This window comes from Oncorhynchus keta, chromosome 1, assembly GCF_023373465.1.
Source record: "Oncorhynchus keta strain PuntledgeMale-10-30-2019 chromosome 1, Oket_V2, whole genome shotgun sequence".
NCBI classification, from domain to species: Eukaryota; Metazoa; Chordata; class Actinopteri; order Salmoniformes; family Salmonidae; genus Oncorhynchus; species Oncorhynchus keta.
This window is the reverse complement of record NC_068421.1, coordinates 41,313,186-41,329,751: the sequence shown is the minus strand read 5'-3', so window position 1 is coordinate 41,329,751 and position 16,566 is coordinate 41,313,186. Positions and strand designations below refer to the sequence as shown.

General features: G+C 44.3%; 2 protein-coding genes across 4 annotated transcripts in view; both read left to right on the top strand.

Annotated features, from left to right (window-relative positions):
- Nucleotides 1-2,385, top strand: part of LOC118396394 (latent-transforming growth factor beta-binding protein 4-like) — a 74,608-nt gene extending 72,223 nt beyond the window's left edge. For all 3 annotated transcript variants that reach the window (XM_052525298.1, XM_052525296.1, XM_052525290.1), the window contains one exon: nt 907-2,385. In XM_052525298.1, the coding sequence (XP_052381258.1) occupies nt 907-1,040 (134 nt within the window). In that variant the 3' untranslated portion in view covers nt 1,041-2,385. The remainder of the gene's footprint in view (nt 1-906) is intronic.
- Nucleotides 2,386-9,569: 7,184 nt separating this feature from the next.
- On the top strand, nt 9,570-16,458 carry LOC118385480 (estrogen-related receptor gamma-like). Its single transcript, XM_035772651.2, has 7 exons — nt 9,570-9,751; nt 10,163-10,584; nt 12,140-12,256; nt 12,781-12,891; nt 13,001-13,162; nt 13,327-13,596; nt 15,252-16,458. The coding sequence occupies exons 1-7, from the start codon at nt 9,693-9,695 to the stop codon at nt 15,494-15,496; spliced, it is 1,386 nt and encodes a 461-aa protein (XP_035628544.1). The 5' UTR covers nt 9,570-9,692; the 3' UTR covers nt 15,497-16,458.
- Nucleotides 16,459-16,566: the final 108 nt, after the last annotated feature.

Sequence of the window (16,566 nt, the reverse complement as noted above, 5' to 3'; positions counted from 1 at the left end):
GAGCAGCCCTACTTCACAGGATATCAACATCAGTTCAGAGGAGACTGTGTGAATCAGGTGGATATCTAAAGAACCTTTTGCTGACCCCTTGTCCTTTGGTCTGATGAGTCCAAATTTGAGATTTTTGGTTCCAACCGCCGTGTCCTGGTGAGATGCAGAGTAGGTGAACGGATTATCTCTGTATGTGTGGTTCCCACCATGAAGCATGGAGAAGGTGTTGTGATGGTGTGGGGGTGCTTTGCTGGTGACACCGCCTGTGATTTATTTAGAATTCAAGGTACACTTAACCAGATTGGCTACCACAGCATTCTGCAGCGTTATGCCATCCCATCTGGCTTACGCTTAGTGGGAGAATCATTTGTTTTTCAACAGGACAATGACCAAAAACACACCTCCAGGCTGTGTAAGGGATATTTGACCAAAGAGAGTGATAGAGTGCTGCATCAGATGACCTGGCTTCCACAATCACCTGACCTCAACCCAATTGAGATGGTATGGGATGTTGGACAGCAGAGTGAAGAAAAAGCAGCCAACAATTGCTCAGCAATAAGTGGTCCTTCTGTAGCTCAGTTGGTAGAGCATGGCGCTTGTAACGCCAGGGTAGTGGGTTCGATTCCCGGGACCACCCATACGTAGAATGTATGCACACATGACTGTAAGTCGCTTTGGATAAAAGTGTCTGCTAAATGGTATATATTAACTCCAAGACTGTTGGAAAAGCATTCCTCATGAAACTGGTTGAGAGAATGCCAAGAGTGTTCAATGCTGTCATCAAGGCAAAGGGAAAAACCCTTGAATGAGTAGGTGTTTCCAAACTTTTGACTGGTACTGTATATACATTTGGACGTTCACTGATTCACATGTATTGTGTTTTCACTTGTTTCCTTGTTCTGCTTCTATGACCAGACATCAATGAATGTGAGGATCCTGACAACGTATGTGCGAGCGGCCAATGCATCAACACAGACGGCTCCTATCGCTGTGTGTGTCACCGGGGCTACGTCATGTCCCGCCGGCCCAACCACTGTGTGGCAGCATAACACAGCTACTACTTTGAACATTGTCTTCCTCCACTCAACAGTCCTATCTGCTACTGGGGAAGTGTCAGGGGCTCACTAAAATACCTGTCCAAAAAAGCTGAGAGGGTTGTTCTCTGAAGAAAACGTCAACGTACTGACGTATCGTGTCTGAGAGAGATTTGAGTCTATAGAACTCTGATATTAATACAGTTTGAGTCTTATACAGCACACACAACTCATTATACATACACATAAGCTCAACTACATACACACACACTTGAGAGTGCTATTTTAAAGCAGGTAAATAAGTATGTCCTTTAGCCATCCTTTCCTTTGAAGTTGAAATGCATAGTGGTGAAAAAGAGGTTAATGTACATTGTCCAGAATCCTAACGATACGAACACGTATTTAAAGGTAGTATCCGGCCCATTGAGATGGCTCACTTTGAGCTCAATCATGATCAACACACCGTGTTCTGTGCCCAGACCTGAGGCAGACGGGAACCACTGAATGGGGACAGTGTAGTCTCCAAGGCAAAGATGACACGCTACTGCCACAGACGAGCAGAGCCTTTGTCTAAGTCAGAATCTCTGTCTGTGGATGTTTTGTTAACAAAACGCTCTCTTCAGCTGGACTGTACAACAAAAAAAACACAGCAACATCATGACATCGCTGAACCAAATTTGTATTCCTCTAAAATGTCAGTGACTCGTATTCTCTCCATTTGTTGATTTTTACAACCCCAACTGATGTTTCTGATTGCTTCTTGTATTAATTTATGCTGTTCAAAGTGAAATGACTCTTTGTGTAATAATAACTTGTATTATTTGATAGAAATGTGTATGCGGAAGAGGAAGCTACACGTCACTGACATGTTTGTACATTTATTTCTTTAGACTTTTTTTGTTGTTTTTTTTACACGAGAATCGAATGTACCTTAAAGTTGATATAAGATAGTTGACTTTGTATTCACAATTTGAAATGTTTGTGTGATCAATAAACAAATAGTGATAACATACCATGTATATATTTACAATTGAGAAATAACTTCTTCTTTTTTTTACCAAATGATATCTGTTTCAGTGAGTAGAACCATTTCTGTAAATGTTCCTTCCTGGTGTCGTTTACAAGCTGAATCAAACCCGAAAGCATTTCCTCCTTCCAGCACCTAAAGATGTATAACACTATGCACTGTATTTATGGACGACATAGCCGTTGTGTACTTTTTATAAACAATATTTTTTTGTTGTTGTAATTTTTTGTATTTGTTTCTGGTTAACTGTTTTGTCAGTGATTTAAACAAAACAAAAAAACTTTATTACTATGAAAACTATTTGAAAATATATTTGCACACTTTCCATTCCAAGTGACTTTTGGATCTCATTCTTTGTTACAGAATCATATTTATCGTATACACTTTTCAAATCAAATGTATTTGTCACTTACACAGATGTTAATGCGAGTGTAGCGAAATGCTTGTGCTTCTAGTTCCGACAATGCAGTAATAACCAGCGAGTAATCTAACCTAACAATTCCAAAACTACTACCTTATACACACAAGTGTAAAGGGATAAAGAATATGTACATAAAGATATATGAATGAGGGATGGTACAGAACGGAATAGCCAAGATGCAGTAGATGGTATCGAGTACAGTATATACATATGAGATGAGTAATGTAGGGTATGTAAACAAAAGTGGCATAGTTTGAAGTGGCTAGTGATACATGTATTACATAAAGATGCAGTAGATGATATAGAGTACAGTATATACATATAGAGATGAGTAATGTAGGGTATGTAAACATTATATTAAGTAGCATTGTTTGAAGTGGCTAGTGATATATTTTACATCAATTTCCATCAATTCCCATTATTAAAGTGGCTGGAGTTGAGTCAGTGTGTTGGCAGCAGCCACTCAATGTTAGTGGTGGCTGTTTAACAGTCCGATGGCCTTGAGATAGGAGCTGTTTTTCAGTCTCTCGGTCCCTGCTTTCATGCACCTGTGCTGACCTGGCCTTCTGGATGGTAGCGGGTGAACAGGCAGTGGCTCGGGTGGTTGTTGTCCTTGATGATCTTTATGGCCTTCCTGTGACATCGGGTGGTGTAGGTGTCCTGGTGGGCAGGTAGTTTGCCCCTGGTGATGCGTTGTGCAGACCTCACTACCCTCTGGAGAGCCTTACGGTTGTGGGCGGAGCAGTTGCCTTACCAGGCGGTGATACAGCCCGACAGGATGCTCTCGATTGTGCATCTGTAGAAGTTTGTGAGTGCTTTTGGTGACAAGCCGAATTTCTTCAGCCTCCTGAGGTTGAAGAGGCGCTGCTGCGCCTTCTTCACAACGCTGTCTGTGTGGGTGGACCAATTCAGTTTGTCCGTGATGTGTACGCCGAGGAACTTAAAACTTACTAGCCTCTCCACTATTGTCCCATCGATGTGGATAGGGGGGTGCTCCCTCTGCTGTTTTCTGAAGTCCACAATCATCTCATTTGTTTTGTTGACGTTGAGTGTGAGGTTATTTTCCTGACACCACACTCAGAGGGCCCTCACCTCCTCCCTGTAGGCCGTCTCGTCATTGTTGGTAATCAAGCCTACCACTGTAGTGTCGTCCGCAAATGATGATTGAGTTGGAGGCATGCATGGTCACGCAGTTGTGGGTGAACAGGGAGTACAGGAGAGGGCTCAGAACGCACCCTTGTGGGGCCCCAGAGTTGGGGCCGCCTGGGGGCGGCACGTCAGGAAGTACAGTACCCAGTTGCACAGGGCGGGGTCGAGACCCAGGGTCTCGAGCTTAATGACGAGTTTAGAGGGTACTATTGTGTTAAATGCTGAGCTGTAATCGATGAACAGCATTCTCACATTGGTATTCCTCTTGTCCAGATGTGTTAGCGCAGTGTGCAGTGTGGTTGAGATTGCATCGTCTGGGTGGAGGTGATATGGTCCTTGACTAGTCTATCAAAGCACTTCATGATGATGGAATTGAGTGCTACGGGGCGGTAGTCGTTTAGCTCAGTTACCTTAGCTTTCTTGGGAACAGGGACAATGGTGGCCCTCTTGAAACATGTGGGAACAGCAGACTGGGATAAGGATTGATTGAATATGTCCGTAAACACACCAGCCAGCTGGTCTGCGCATGCTCTGAGGGCGCGGCTGGGGATGCTGTCTGGGCCTGCAAGGTTGTTGTTATAAAGTAGTAACATATTGGAAGCTAGTTCAGTATACATTAGGAGTAAACCAGTGGTGTAGGAATTACACAGTATTTTGATTTAGCCTGATGGCTCAAACTAAATTCTTCCGCTGCACTATCGTTCGCTACATACTTTGTGTTGACGAGGGGCACAAGGGGCGTTGTACAAAACAAAGTCATCAGCGATTGGATCATCTCTAACCAATCAGCGTATCAAAGCCAATCACGAATTTCCAAACCACTACATTAACCATGTGTGTTCTAGCTTTGGCTCAACCTATTGGTTTCTGGACCAATCAGACGGCCCAGGATGTGGTTGCATTCGGTGAAGGGTTGCAGAGTTATTCAGAACCAGACTCATTGCGGAGAAGAAAGTAACGTCTGTGGGCGTGGTGTAGCGTTTAGCTGGAGAAAGGAGTGTGGGTAGCCAGGCAAATTTTGATTAGAATCATCACTGTCCCTATCTTACACTGTCATAACAGCAGTTTCCACCTCTCTGACACATGCGCTATGTGGTCAGGCCTCTAATCCATTTACCTGCTACTCTAACCCTAATTTCCAGGAGTGTTTATAAGGATCCCATGTCTAATCTCTTTTATAGGCCAATCCTTCTCCACCACACACTACAAAGCTGATTAAAGAGGTTCACTTCATTCTTAATTATCTCTTGCGGATTACAAGGGCTAGCCAAATATCCTCTTTTTCTGTTGGACTGTACACTCTCTGTTTTCTCTCCTCATGAACTATCCTGAATCTGGGCCAAATGACTGGTAGACCGGTGTTAACACTTACCACTTGCTGGCAAATACGATAAGTGGCAGCTTCGGAGTAATTGTAATGCCTCATTATTACTGTGTTCACCAATAACCAGTAACAACTACACTTGCTGTTCCTTTGTTTATCCTTTGTTTATTACAAATATATCCCACTCGTATATCCCACTCGAGTGGGTCTACAATTACATTATACCAAATATTAGGAGCACCTTCCTAATATTGAGCGGCACCCCCAATTCAGCCTCAATTCGTTGGGGCATGGACTCTACAAGGTGTCGAAAGCGTTCCACAGGGATGCTGGCCCATGTTGATTCCAATGCCCACAGTTGTGTCAAGTCGGCTGGATGTCCTTTGGGAGGTGGACCAGTCTTGACACACATGGGAAAACCCCAACAGTGCTGCAGTTCTTGACACAAACCGGCATTTTTTTGCCTTGCCCATTCACCCTCTAAATGACATACACAATCCAAGTCTCAATTGTCTCAAGGCTTAAAAGTCATTATTTAGCATGTCTCCTCCCTTTCATCTACACTGATTTGAAGTGGATTTAACAAGTGACATCAATAAGGGATCATGGCTTTCAACTGGATTCGCCTGTTCAGTCTGTCATGGAAAGAGCATGTGTTCTTAATGTTTTGTATTCTCAGTGTATATCACTCAGCCTTAAAGCATGTCGTGACTATGGAGCCTTTATTAAATGATCATTCAAGCAGTAAGAGTACCTTAAAAACGGGCATTAGTATTATTATAGTTTTGTAAGTGGACTTTCAGCCTGTTACAATGTAATGATATGGGATCAGGACAAGGGACAAGATGGGCTAATAGTAGGCTCCTGCTCCACTGTCTCCATCACAGAGAGGGAGAGAGTTCAGTCCTGTCTGTACCATTGACCTGCACTGTAACAGATCATGAAAACTGCACCCAGGCTGACCCGCGCCTCAGTACACACCCAGGGAGCTATAGAATCACTTGATTTCACCCATTAGCCCTGATGGTGCTGGTTGTGTTAACAAGGTCAACTGAGGCTCTCTCTCTCTCTGTGCGTGTGTGAGTGTGTGTGTGCGTTGAGTGTGTGTGTGTGTGTGGGGGTTGGGGGTATATCTTGATGATGTAGCCGTTGTTGGATTAGGGCTGAGGAGGAATGAGAAGTGTCAGGTAGTGTCAGACTAGACAGTAATCCTATCTCCCTGTACTGGGTGCTACCCGGGTCGGAACCTGGTCAGTGTGCTGCTGCGCTGCAATACATTTCACAGCTGGGGGATGACAAGGGCAGGGAATGTGTTTCAATAGAGAAGAGGCATCAGGGGTCCACTGTGGGAACCTTTCATCCCAAATCATTTTCATATGGTGGAATACCATGTGGAAATGTATCAGGGAACTAGCCAAAATCATATTTGTTTGGAATATGCACAATTTAGAGGGGGAAAAAAGGAATCGTAATGTATTGGTTATACAGAGCATTCGGGAAAGTATTCAGACCCCTTGACCTTTTCCACATTTTGTTATTCTCAAATTAATTCAACAAAATCTTTTCCTCCTCAATCTACACACAATACCCCATAATGACAAAGTGTAAACAGGTTTTTAGACATTTTTGTAAATGTATTAAAAATAAAAAACAGAAATGCCCTTTGCTATGAGACTCGACATTGAGTTCAGGTGCATCCTGTGTCCATTGATCATCCTTGACAACTTGATTGGAGTCCATCTGTGGTAAATTCAATTGATTGGACATGATTTGCTAAGGCACACACACCTGTCTATTTAAGGTCCCACAGTTGACAGTGCAGTTCAGAGAAAAAAAACAAGCCATGAGGTCAAAGGAATTGTCAGTAGAGCGCCGAGACAGGATTATGTCTAGGCATAGATCTGGGGAAGGGTACCATAAAAATTCTGCAGCATTAAATGTCCCCAAGAACACAGTGACCTCCATCATTCTTAAATGGAAGAAGTTTGGAACCACCAAGACTCTTCCTAGAGCTGGCCACATGGCCAAACTGAGCAATCGGGGGAGAAGGGCCTTGGTCAGGGAGGTGACCAAGAAGTTGATGGTCACTCTGAAAGAGCTCCAGAGTTCCTCTGTGGAGATGGGAGAACCTTCCAGAAGGACAACCATCTCTGCAGCACTCCACCAATCAGGCATCTATGGTAGAGTAGCCAGACAGAAGCCACTCCTCAGTAAAATGCACATGACAGCTTACTTGGAGTTTGCTAAAAGGCACCTAAAGGACTCTCAGACCATGAGAAACAAGATTCTCTGGTCTGATGAAAACAGATTGAACTCTTTGGCCTGAATGCCAAGCGTCACATCTGGAGGAAACCTGGCACCATCCCTACGGTGAAGCATGGTAGTGCCAGCATCATGCTTTGGGGACGTTTTTCAGCGTCAGGTACTGGGAGACTAGTCAGGATCGAGGGAAAGATGAACGGAGCAAAGTACAGAGAGATCCTTGATGAAATCCTTCTCCAGAGCATTGAAGGTTTCACCTTCCAACAGGACAACGATTCTAAGCACACAGCCAAGTGGCATGGGGTCAAGTCTCTGAATGCCATTGAGTGGCCCAGCCAGAGCTGAACACTGAAAATATCTGTGCAGCGACGCTCCCCATCCAACCTGACAGAGCTTGAGAGGATCTGCAAAAAAGAATGGGAGAAACTTCCCAAATACAGGTGTGCCAAACTTGTAGCGTCATACCCAAGAAGACTCTAGGCTATAATTGCTGCCAAAGGTGCTTCAACAAAGTACTGAGGAAAGTGTCCGAATACTTATGAAAATGTGATATTTCTGTTTTAATTTTTAATACATTTGCAAAAAATTCTAAAAAACGTTTTTTTGCTTTGTCATTATGTGGTATTGTGTGTAGATTGATGAGGGGGGAAAAATGATTTAATCCATTTTAGGACAAGGCTGTAACATAACAAAATGTGGAAAAAGTCAAGGGGTTGGAATACATTTCCAATTGCACTGTTATAATATGCCAAATGGATTGATTCATTTTTGTTGGATAATCTATTTTGAAACTTATTGGGATCCAGCTAATACCAGTAACTCAAGTGAAGCAGGTATCTAGAACAGCGTTTATACCTGAGTCTAACTTCCGTCTTTTGTCCTGATCTTGTCCGCATTCTGATTGTGCCGATATTTTTGGACAGGTGTAAACATCAAAAGATTGTGATCAGATCATCCTGCCCTCCTCCGGAGGTAGTCAGACACGCATTGTGTCTGGGTATCTTACACTTGTAGACAGATCTGGACAGAGAAACCATTTAAATCGTCATCATTCCGCCCTCTAAAATCATTCACAGGTGGCACCAGTGAATGATTATATCAATGTGTCTTACAAAAAATAAATACATATTATTTTGAAAGAATAGCTGTGAAATAATGTGCATAAAAGAAGGGACCAGGAAATGTGGTCACAATGCAAACACAGTAGATGGATAACCGACACATTTGAATTCCGTGTGTGGAGACACATTTCTGGAAATGTGCGCACAATCAGAATGCAGACAAGATCAGGACAAAGGACCCATGTTAGCACCAGGTATAAACTTGGCGAAGGTGTCTGATGGCTGGATTTGGATGTTCTCGCTCCTCACAGGGCTTTCACACATCAGGGTTGTCCAAAAGTGCTGCCTTAGCACCCCTGCCTTAGCACTGGCACCGGATGGCTCGTAATCCTCACCCTCCAGACACCCTAACCCTCCTACCTCATCACCGCCTCCCCTTTCACCAGATGTAAGCCCTGTCCTGTACACATGTACCTGACCTACTGACCAGTTCCAAGTTAAAGTCCCCTCTTTCTTTCCACTACCTCCCTCCCCTCCCTTTCTCTAGTCTAATTCTATCCCTTGGTTTTCCGGCCTGTTCTAATCCCCCCACCACCACCTGCCTCTCACTTTCTCTCAAGCTCACCTTACCTGACTTTCCAAGAGTAACCATGAAAACACACTTCAAAGAGAAAGGCCTATGCGAGACTGGACAAGCATGAATTCAAATGCTTCAGTAATAGTGATGCATTTTGGTTCAGGAACTGGAATAGTACTGTCACCAATATGCAATTTATAGCTTTTAAAAGTGAGACATTGTTATGAGGAACAACGAATACCTGGAGGATGCCGTGTCTGTGAGTCTGTTCTGCATGCTTTCTCTGTTTACACCAAACAGTAGAAGAGGGAAATCCTGGTCCAACAATTACAGAGGTGAGGGAGGGCGGAGTCTGGAAAACAAGAATAGCAAAATGCATTTAATGACGGACATAGCGCATGGTGTTCCATCATAAGCAATAAACGTTTCATGTTTTCACCTCACTTTGACAACACTTTGTCAATAAGAGGTACCAGTGAAAATCCTCTTTAACAAATCTTGTTCATACTTTGACTCGTGTATCATGTATACACGTTTCCTTCTGTGTAGCATGTAAATATGTACATATGTATGTTGTATGCTCAACACAATGGAAGTGAGAAGAGAATGAAACCATCAACAAACGTTTAGTGCTTGTCAGGATTTGTCCTCCAGGCCCCGCCCCTTTGCAATGACACAAGTCTTCAGCTAAATAAACCTGCAACTGGAACTGTGGCCCTTGTCTCAGTGTCCTCGCCTCTGTCACTATTTCTCTACCTTTAGCTCCCAAACCAGAATACTAGAATACTACTACTGCATTGACAACTATAGTTCTCATTTCATCTCCTTGAGACTTTCTTCCTGGATATGGATCTAAAGGATTTTTGCCTGAGTGAAAACGTCCACTTCCACAGCCAGCACAACCAGTAAGAATTACTGAGATTTTGTTTTGTATTTTTTTTTTACATTCCTATTTGGTATGAAAGTAATGAACAATTGAATGTGATCATAGATACATTTTATTGGTCGTTAATCTGATTGCCACCAATTATGTGCTGTTGATGTGTGTTTATTTTAAATTTAAGCATGATATAAGGCTTAATTAATTCAGTTGGAAAAAAATAAGTTATTATTAATTGTCTGCAGAATAAATGCATAATTTGGTGTCCTCCATAGGGAACATGAATAGAGTTGTTGGTCCCTGAGGTGGTCCACCTAATAGGCAGACTATATTGTGGTCTGCATGCCACAATGTTATCGTAGCAGTTCTATAAATAATAGGGCATTATTTCAGTGGCACTATATTGTTGTCATGATCATTTCAATTGTGCCATCAGCCTGTTGGACTCCTCAAACACCGACGATGCTCCTTTACTAGATGATACATGTATCAAGACGGACCCCCCCAGCCCTACCTTCGCCCTGGACAGAACCACAGCATTCAGTCCCAGCTCGGACAGCAGTGGATACAATTTATTCTCACCGGGTCACTCACTGGACCCGGAATCCCCGAGTTCGAGCAGCAGCGGCAGCGGTGTCAGCGCAGCACCGGACTCTAGCAGCGCATCTCAGTTTTGCTCGGATCGCAGTTTGGCGCTCTCCTCGCACGTTGACTCCATCCTCAAATGTGACTACTTATCGTCGCTGGGCTCTGGACCTAAAAGGCTGTGCCTAGTGTGTGGCGACTTTGCATCGGGATATCACTACGGAGTAGCGTCGTGTGAGGCATGCAAGGCTTTCTTCAAGAGGACAATTCAAGGTAAACAAAAAGTGTATAGGTTTCTGCAAAAACCTGATAGAACATCAAATCAAGCAGTCTGTGGTGGTGTGTGTTGCGTGCACTGTGTGCGAGCGTGCACGTGTGATACTTTTAGGACAAGGCGAAGTTCTGGGCTAGATCTTAATGAATAATAATAATCAATAATATATTAGAGGGGGAAGCGCAAATTAGGCTGATTGCGGCAAACACAGATTTCCAATAGTTCTGTCAGCCGCAGACTCAGCTATGAGATTGATTTTCGTGTGAAGACTCAATGTGCTTCATATTGGTTGATGGCCCCAGAAATGCTTTATTGTCCCCCAATATGAAATCGGGGAGGGGACTGTGGATCTATCTCGGTCCGTTCGTACGTTCGTTACACGCGATAGGCCAATCTGCTATCTCAAACAGCACTGGGCCGATTTTGATGCGTTTTGCCATAGAGATCCGGCATTTACAATGTTACACGGATTGTCCGCGAGAGCTATGGCCTAATAGTTAATTTAAGGGGGGGGCGACAACGATATGTTTATTGTTGCCTTGCTTCTAAATGGGAAAATTGATTTTGTATAGTCGTTCGTTTTGATTTCTTAATATAATCCTGAATATTGGATTTTTGCAGTCTGAAACTAGAGCGGATTACTCTCTGCTACAAATGTTCCAAAATAACTGACGCGTGATATTGATCCAGTGGCGCTTGATGCATTAACGACTGAATCTCAACATTATTTGATTATGCGCCTAATTTCAAGTATGAAGTTGAATGAAAATACTTATTGTATTATCATTGATCAAAAGTGGCTTTTCATAGTGCGTTCTTTTAGCAACAGTGCCCATCTCAAAGTATGAAACTGCAGCTTAAACGTGTGTCATTGCACTTATAACACCACACAACACATTTTAGTTTCTTGATGAATGGCACTCTGAAGAGGTGCCAATCTCTTGTTAAAAGCTTGGAGCTGTAATTTGGATGCCCTAATCTCAGAGCCTCTTGTCCAGGGGGATGGGGGGTTTAGGGGTGAGCTCATTGATCGAGGGCCCTTGGCCCCTAGATCACCCCCAGATCCAGACCCGCTTGTCTGGGTATAGATGTGTGGGAGAAATGAATCAATACTCTATTAAATCCCCTTTTTTGTCTTGTGTGAGACCAAACGTTGTAACACTTGTTGTGGTCGTTAGGCTCAGTGTGAAAAAGCCAATCAATATCTGTATTTTGTCTGGGCTTTTATTGATTGCTGTGTGAAAGCTCAGGGTGCCAGCGAACCACAGAGGCAAAGGACTGCTGTCATAGTGCCACAGACAGTGAAACTCAATAAACCACCAGATGGCAAAGGTTAGCCATGGTGGCACCCCCCACTAAAAACACACTTTGTTTTACAGCATGGCAATTTGACCTTTTAGGCTTTCTGAAAAGTGAAGCATCAAGAATGCACTGTGAGAGAGACACTGCAAAATACAGTGTCACCATTTGGATTGCATTTTTGCGCCATTGGCTTTTCTGACTCAAGTATAGAGTGCGTGGTGTAAACAGAGCTGCGCTTTTCTCTGTTTCCAGGTAACATTGAGTACAGCTGCCCTTTGATGAACGATTGTGAGATCACCAAGCGTCGCAGGAAGTCGTGCCAAGCGTGCCGCTTCCAGAAGTGCCTGCGTGCCGGCATGATGAAGGAAGGTGAGACTCGATGACCAACTCAGCAACTCATCTCAGTGGGGTCAATGGGCTCAATAAACGGACATGCTTAAGTGTGCAGGTCTGCAGAACACACGCAGCCTGAGTTAGAGTTTTTAACTACTCAACCTCTATTTTCAATCCCCATTAGCTGTGGTCAAGGCAGCTGCCTCTCTTCCTAGGGTCCTGCAACATTAAAGCAGTTATATACCATTTTAAATATTACACAACATTACATTTCCTAACACTTTTCACAACACTTTAAGTATGTTCCCTTAGGCCACTACTCTTCTACCACATACACTACCGTTCAGAAGTTTGGGATGACTTAGAAATGTATTTTTTATCTCTTTTTTAAAATTGATTCTACTGCTTGCATCAGTTACCCGATGTGGAATAGAGTTCAATGGCGCCGTGACTCTATGTAGTACTGTGCACCTCCCATGGTCTGTTCTTGACTTGGGGATTGGGGCTCAATCAATGAGCAAAGAGGATGATCACTGATCATCATGTTTGTGTCACCACAGGTGTTCGCATGGACCGAGTCAGAGGAGGACGTCAGAAGTACAAGAGAAGGGGGGACTCTGGCCTCTCTCTTTATACGAAGGCCCCAGACACACACCCCGCCAAGTCCAACGGTGTGTACCCTCTGTCGTGCAACGCTCACACTCCAATAAGAGTCTTGTCAGTCACAAGCAGGGAGTACAATAGAGTGCATTACTAATATATCTGTTTGACCTCTTTCAGGATACAAAGTGATCTCCCAGCTCCTCTTGACAGAGCCAGCCCCCCTGTGTGCCACGCCTGACAACTCAACCAATGATGACAACCTTAAAGCCCTGCTGATGCTTTGTGACCTCCTAAACAGGGAACTCCTGGTCATGATTGGCTGGGCAAAGCATATCCCAGGTACCCACTCCTGTTTATCTTGTAGGTCATCTTAAATAAGTGTGATTCCCTGCTTAAAAACAATTAAAATACTATGCCATTTTCCACTGGTACAAAGGGACAAAGTTGCCTTTTTATACTGTGAGAACTTATGGAGTATTACATTTCCATATTTGCCCTTCCAGGCTTCTCTGCCCTTTCATTGGTGGACCAGATGGCCCTGCTGCAGAGTGGTTGGATGGAGACACTGGTCCTGTCAGTTGTGTCTCAGTCTCTGGGCTATGGGGAGGAGCTGGTGTTTGCTGGGAACCTACGTCTGGGCCAGGCCCAGTGCAGAGCAGCCGGACTCTCTGACCTCTACACCGCCCTGAGACAGCTGACCACCAAGTACAGGCAGATGAACCTGAGCCGAGAGGAAGTGGTCACTCTCAAGGCTATGGCCCTCGCCAACTCAGGTACTAACTACATGGCCTGCACTGGATATCTGTTATCAGTAGTTCAGTGTTGTCAGCTGTTTATTTATTGTTTTATTTAACCTTTGTTTAACTAGGCAAGTCAGTTAATAACAAATTCTCATTTACAATGACGGCCTACCCCGGCCAAACCCACCCCTATCCCGGACGACGCTGGGCCAATTGTGCGCCGCCCTATGGGACTCCCGATCACAGCCAGGTTATGATACAACCCGGGATCAAGCCCGGGTCTGTAGTGACGCCTCTAGCACTGCAATGTCTCAGACCGCTGCGCCACTCAGGATCCTGTAACTGTGACAGAGCAAACTCAAGAGACCTAGCTGTACCCGTGTACAATCCCTCTTAGAAAGCAGTATAAGAATGATAGAACTATCAAAAATATACACTACTATCTAATCTGCCTGGCTACTGCTTACAATAAATAATTGTGTTCAATTCAGCTTTACAATACACTGGCTTGGTACAAAATCTACTACGGCGTCCTCAGGCAGCCCTACATACAGCCACTCCTTCAGGACTGTGGAGAGAGTCAGGGCTCTATTCAATCCGTATTGTGGAAGTTCAGTGCTGCAGCGTGATGGAAATTTAGAGGCAATGTTACCGCGTTAGCAGAGACTGTATTCACGTAAACGATGCAGATGTCGGCTCGATCGGAAATGACCCTTTACATGTCTATCTTGCATTCTGAAATGCTTTAGCAATACAGATTGATTCAAGGCCCTAAGTGTGATCCACAGTGACTTTCCCTCTCAGGGTGTGTCCTTGAATACACTTTTGCTCCAGGGTCAGGTCCCCTAGCAGGGCAAGGCTGTTAAATGATGGTCAATGCCTTGAAAAGCTACTAGCTGTCAGGGACTGAATGAGTGGCTAGACCCCTCATATTGGCAAACGTCCCTCACAGGTCTCGTGTTTTAGTAATGGGATTCTCTCAGCATGACCCATGTCACTGTCAGCCCTCCACTTTTTTTTTACAACTACCATTAATAATTGTATATAATGACTAACGGTATTACCGATGCTATGCTACATACTTGTGTGCGCCAAAACATTTGTTGATGAATCATTGTTCCATTACCTCTGTACAAACTGCCAGTCTTCAGACCACCATGACAGAGAGTGGGGAGGTCTAGACGTCTGCCAAATCTGTTCTCCAACACCCACTTCTCTCACCCCTCCCTCCCCTCCCTTCCGGCTCCCGCTGTTATTCCCCAGGCCACAGCGAGTGGAAACTGATCAATATCCTAGCAGTGAGAAGGCTGCTTCTGCCTTCAGCCCTGATCAATAAATCCATCTGCCTCCCAGCACCCTGCAAATTATCACAGGAATTCAGAAATCCATTAGGCGAGTCTGGCTGCGTTAGCCTGACACTCCGGGGCAGTCACAACTGCCTGAGGTGGCTAGAAGGATCAGAGGAGAGAGCCTTTGTTTTCACATTTTACAGTCCTTTCAGGGAAAATGAGGGTCGGCTGCATGCAACTTAACCTTGGCCCATCCATTAGCCCTCAATGGCGAAACAAATGAGGTGGACAATGGGATCGGACACGCTGTCGTGCCGAAACAAGGGGAGGTTTATCACACAATTCCACCCACACCCAAACACCCACAGGCCTCCCTTGACCTTGTCTCTCCCCGCTCAGACGCAGAGAACCTGGAGAGTGTGGAGGCAGTGCAGCGGTTCCAGGACGGACTCCATGAGGCCCTGCAGGAGTACGAGAGCTCCCAGCACACAGCAGAGCTCCACCGGGCAGGCAAACTGCTCATGACCCTGCCCCTGCTCCGGCAGACTGCCAACCGTGCCGTGGACACCTTCTGCCGGCTCCACCTGGAGGGTCACGTGCCCATGCACAAACTCTTCCTGGAGATGCTGGACGCCAACATATGACTGTTCTACACCTAACCTCCCATTGGACCCTCACAAACCGTAACCAGGTGGCCCATTGTCGTGGGGTCAGAAGTTCAGGGTTTTGGTGGGTCAGTTTTATGACAAGTCATGGTGTCATGGAACGAGCCTGATGACTGCGTACTGTAGAACAACATATACAAGTGATAGATCTCGTTTCTCATTAGGGCAAAAGCCAAGGGCTCTATTCAATCTGTAATCTGTAAGTTCAGCGTCACAGTGCAATCGAAATTCAAAGGCAATGTTCTTGCGTTAGCGGAGACTGCTTTCACGGTAAATACTAGCTTATGTCGGCTCAATCAGAAATGACCTTTACATTGCTGTCGGGCAATCTGGAATGCTTCAGCGATACAGTTTGAATTGAGTTCCAAGTCTAGTAGATTCATATATTTTGGTACTTTTTACAGAGGAGAGTATGTACCCTACATTGTTTTTTTTATATCATGGGGATTTTCCAGCCATGATATTCAGTCAACATGAAAGAATGTCACTGCATTCTGTTAGCTAGATATCACATAACCAAAGGCCTCTCTGCAAGCTCTTAGCCAGGCTGAACCAGACTATTAGTACGGCTATCATTACAAACAGAACATTCTTTTGGACTTACCTGCCTTATAATGTACTAAGAAGGTGCGTTGCCATGACATTTGTATTTTATTTATTTATTACATGATCACTGTACAAAGACATGAACTGCTTTCCTACTAGTTTGTATGCGTTTGAATAAAATGCTTTTGGAATTAAATGCGTTTCGAGTGTGACAGACATTGGAGCGTGAACATTGTGTTTCATGTTGAACCCCAAAGTAGGCTCACTGTAATTAGGTAATCGTTTTATTGGATTTATGAAGATCCGATTAGGAAAGTACAGTCATAAAAGCGAGAAGCTCGAGGGTACTGTATATGAAATGCACTCACAGCATCCTCGGCTAACATTCTGCTACTGACAAAGCAATCCCACTGTTGCCAAAATAATAATTATTAGTTCATGGACAGACAGATGTACTTTGTACAGACAAACACAGAACATTCAATGTTACATTTCCATTTAAG

Coding starts and splice junctions, on each gene's coding strand:
- LOC118385480 (XM_035772651.2), top strand. CDS start 9,693: ATGGATCTAAAGGATTTTTGCCTGAGTGAAAACGTCCACTTCCACAGC. Junction 9,752..10,162: donor TTCCACAGCCAGCACAACCA/GTAAGAATTACT, acceptor TTGTGCCATCAG/CCTGTTGGACTCCTCAAACA. Junction 12,257..12,780: donor TGCCGGCATGATGAAGGAAG/GTGAGACTCGAT, acceptor GTGTCACCACAG/GTGTTCGCATGGACCGAGTC.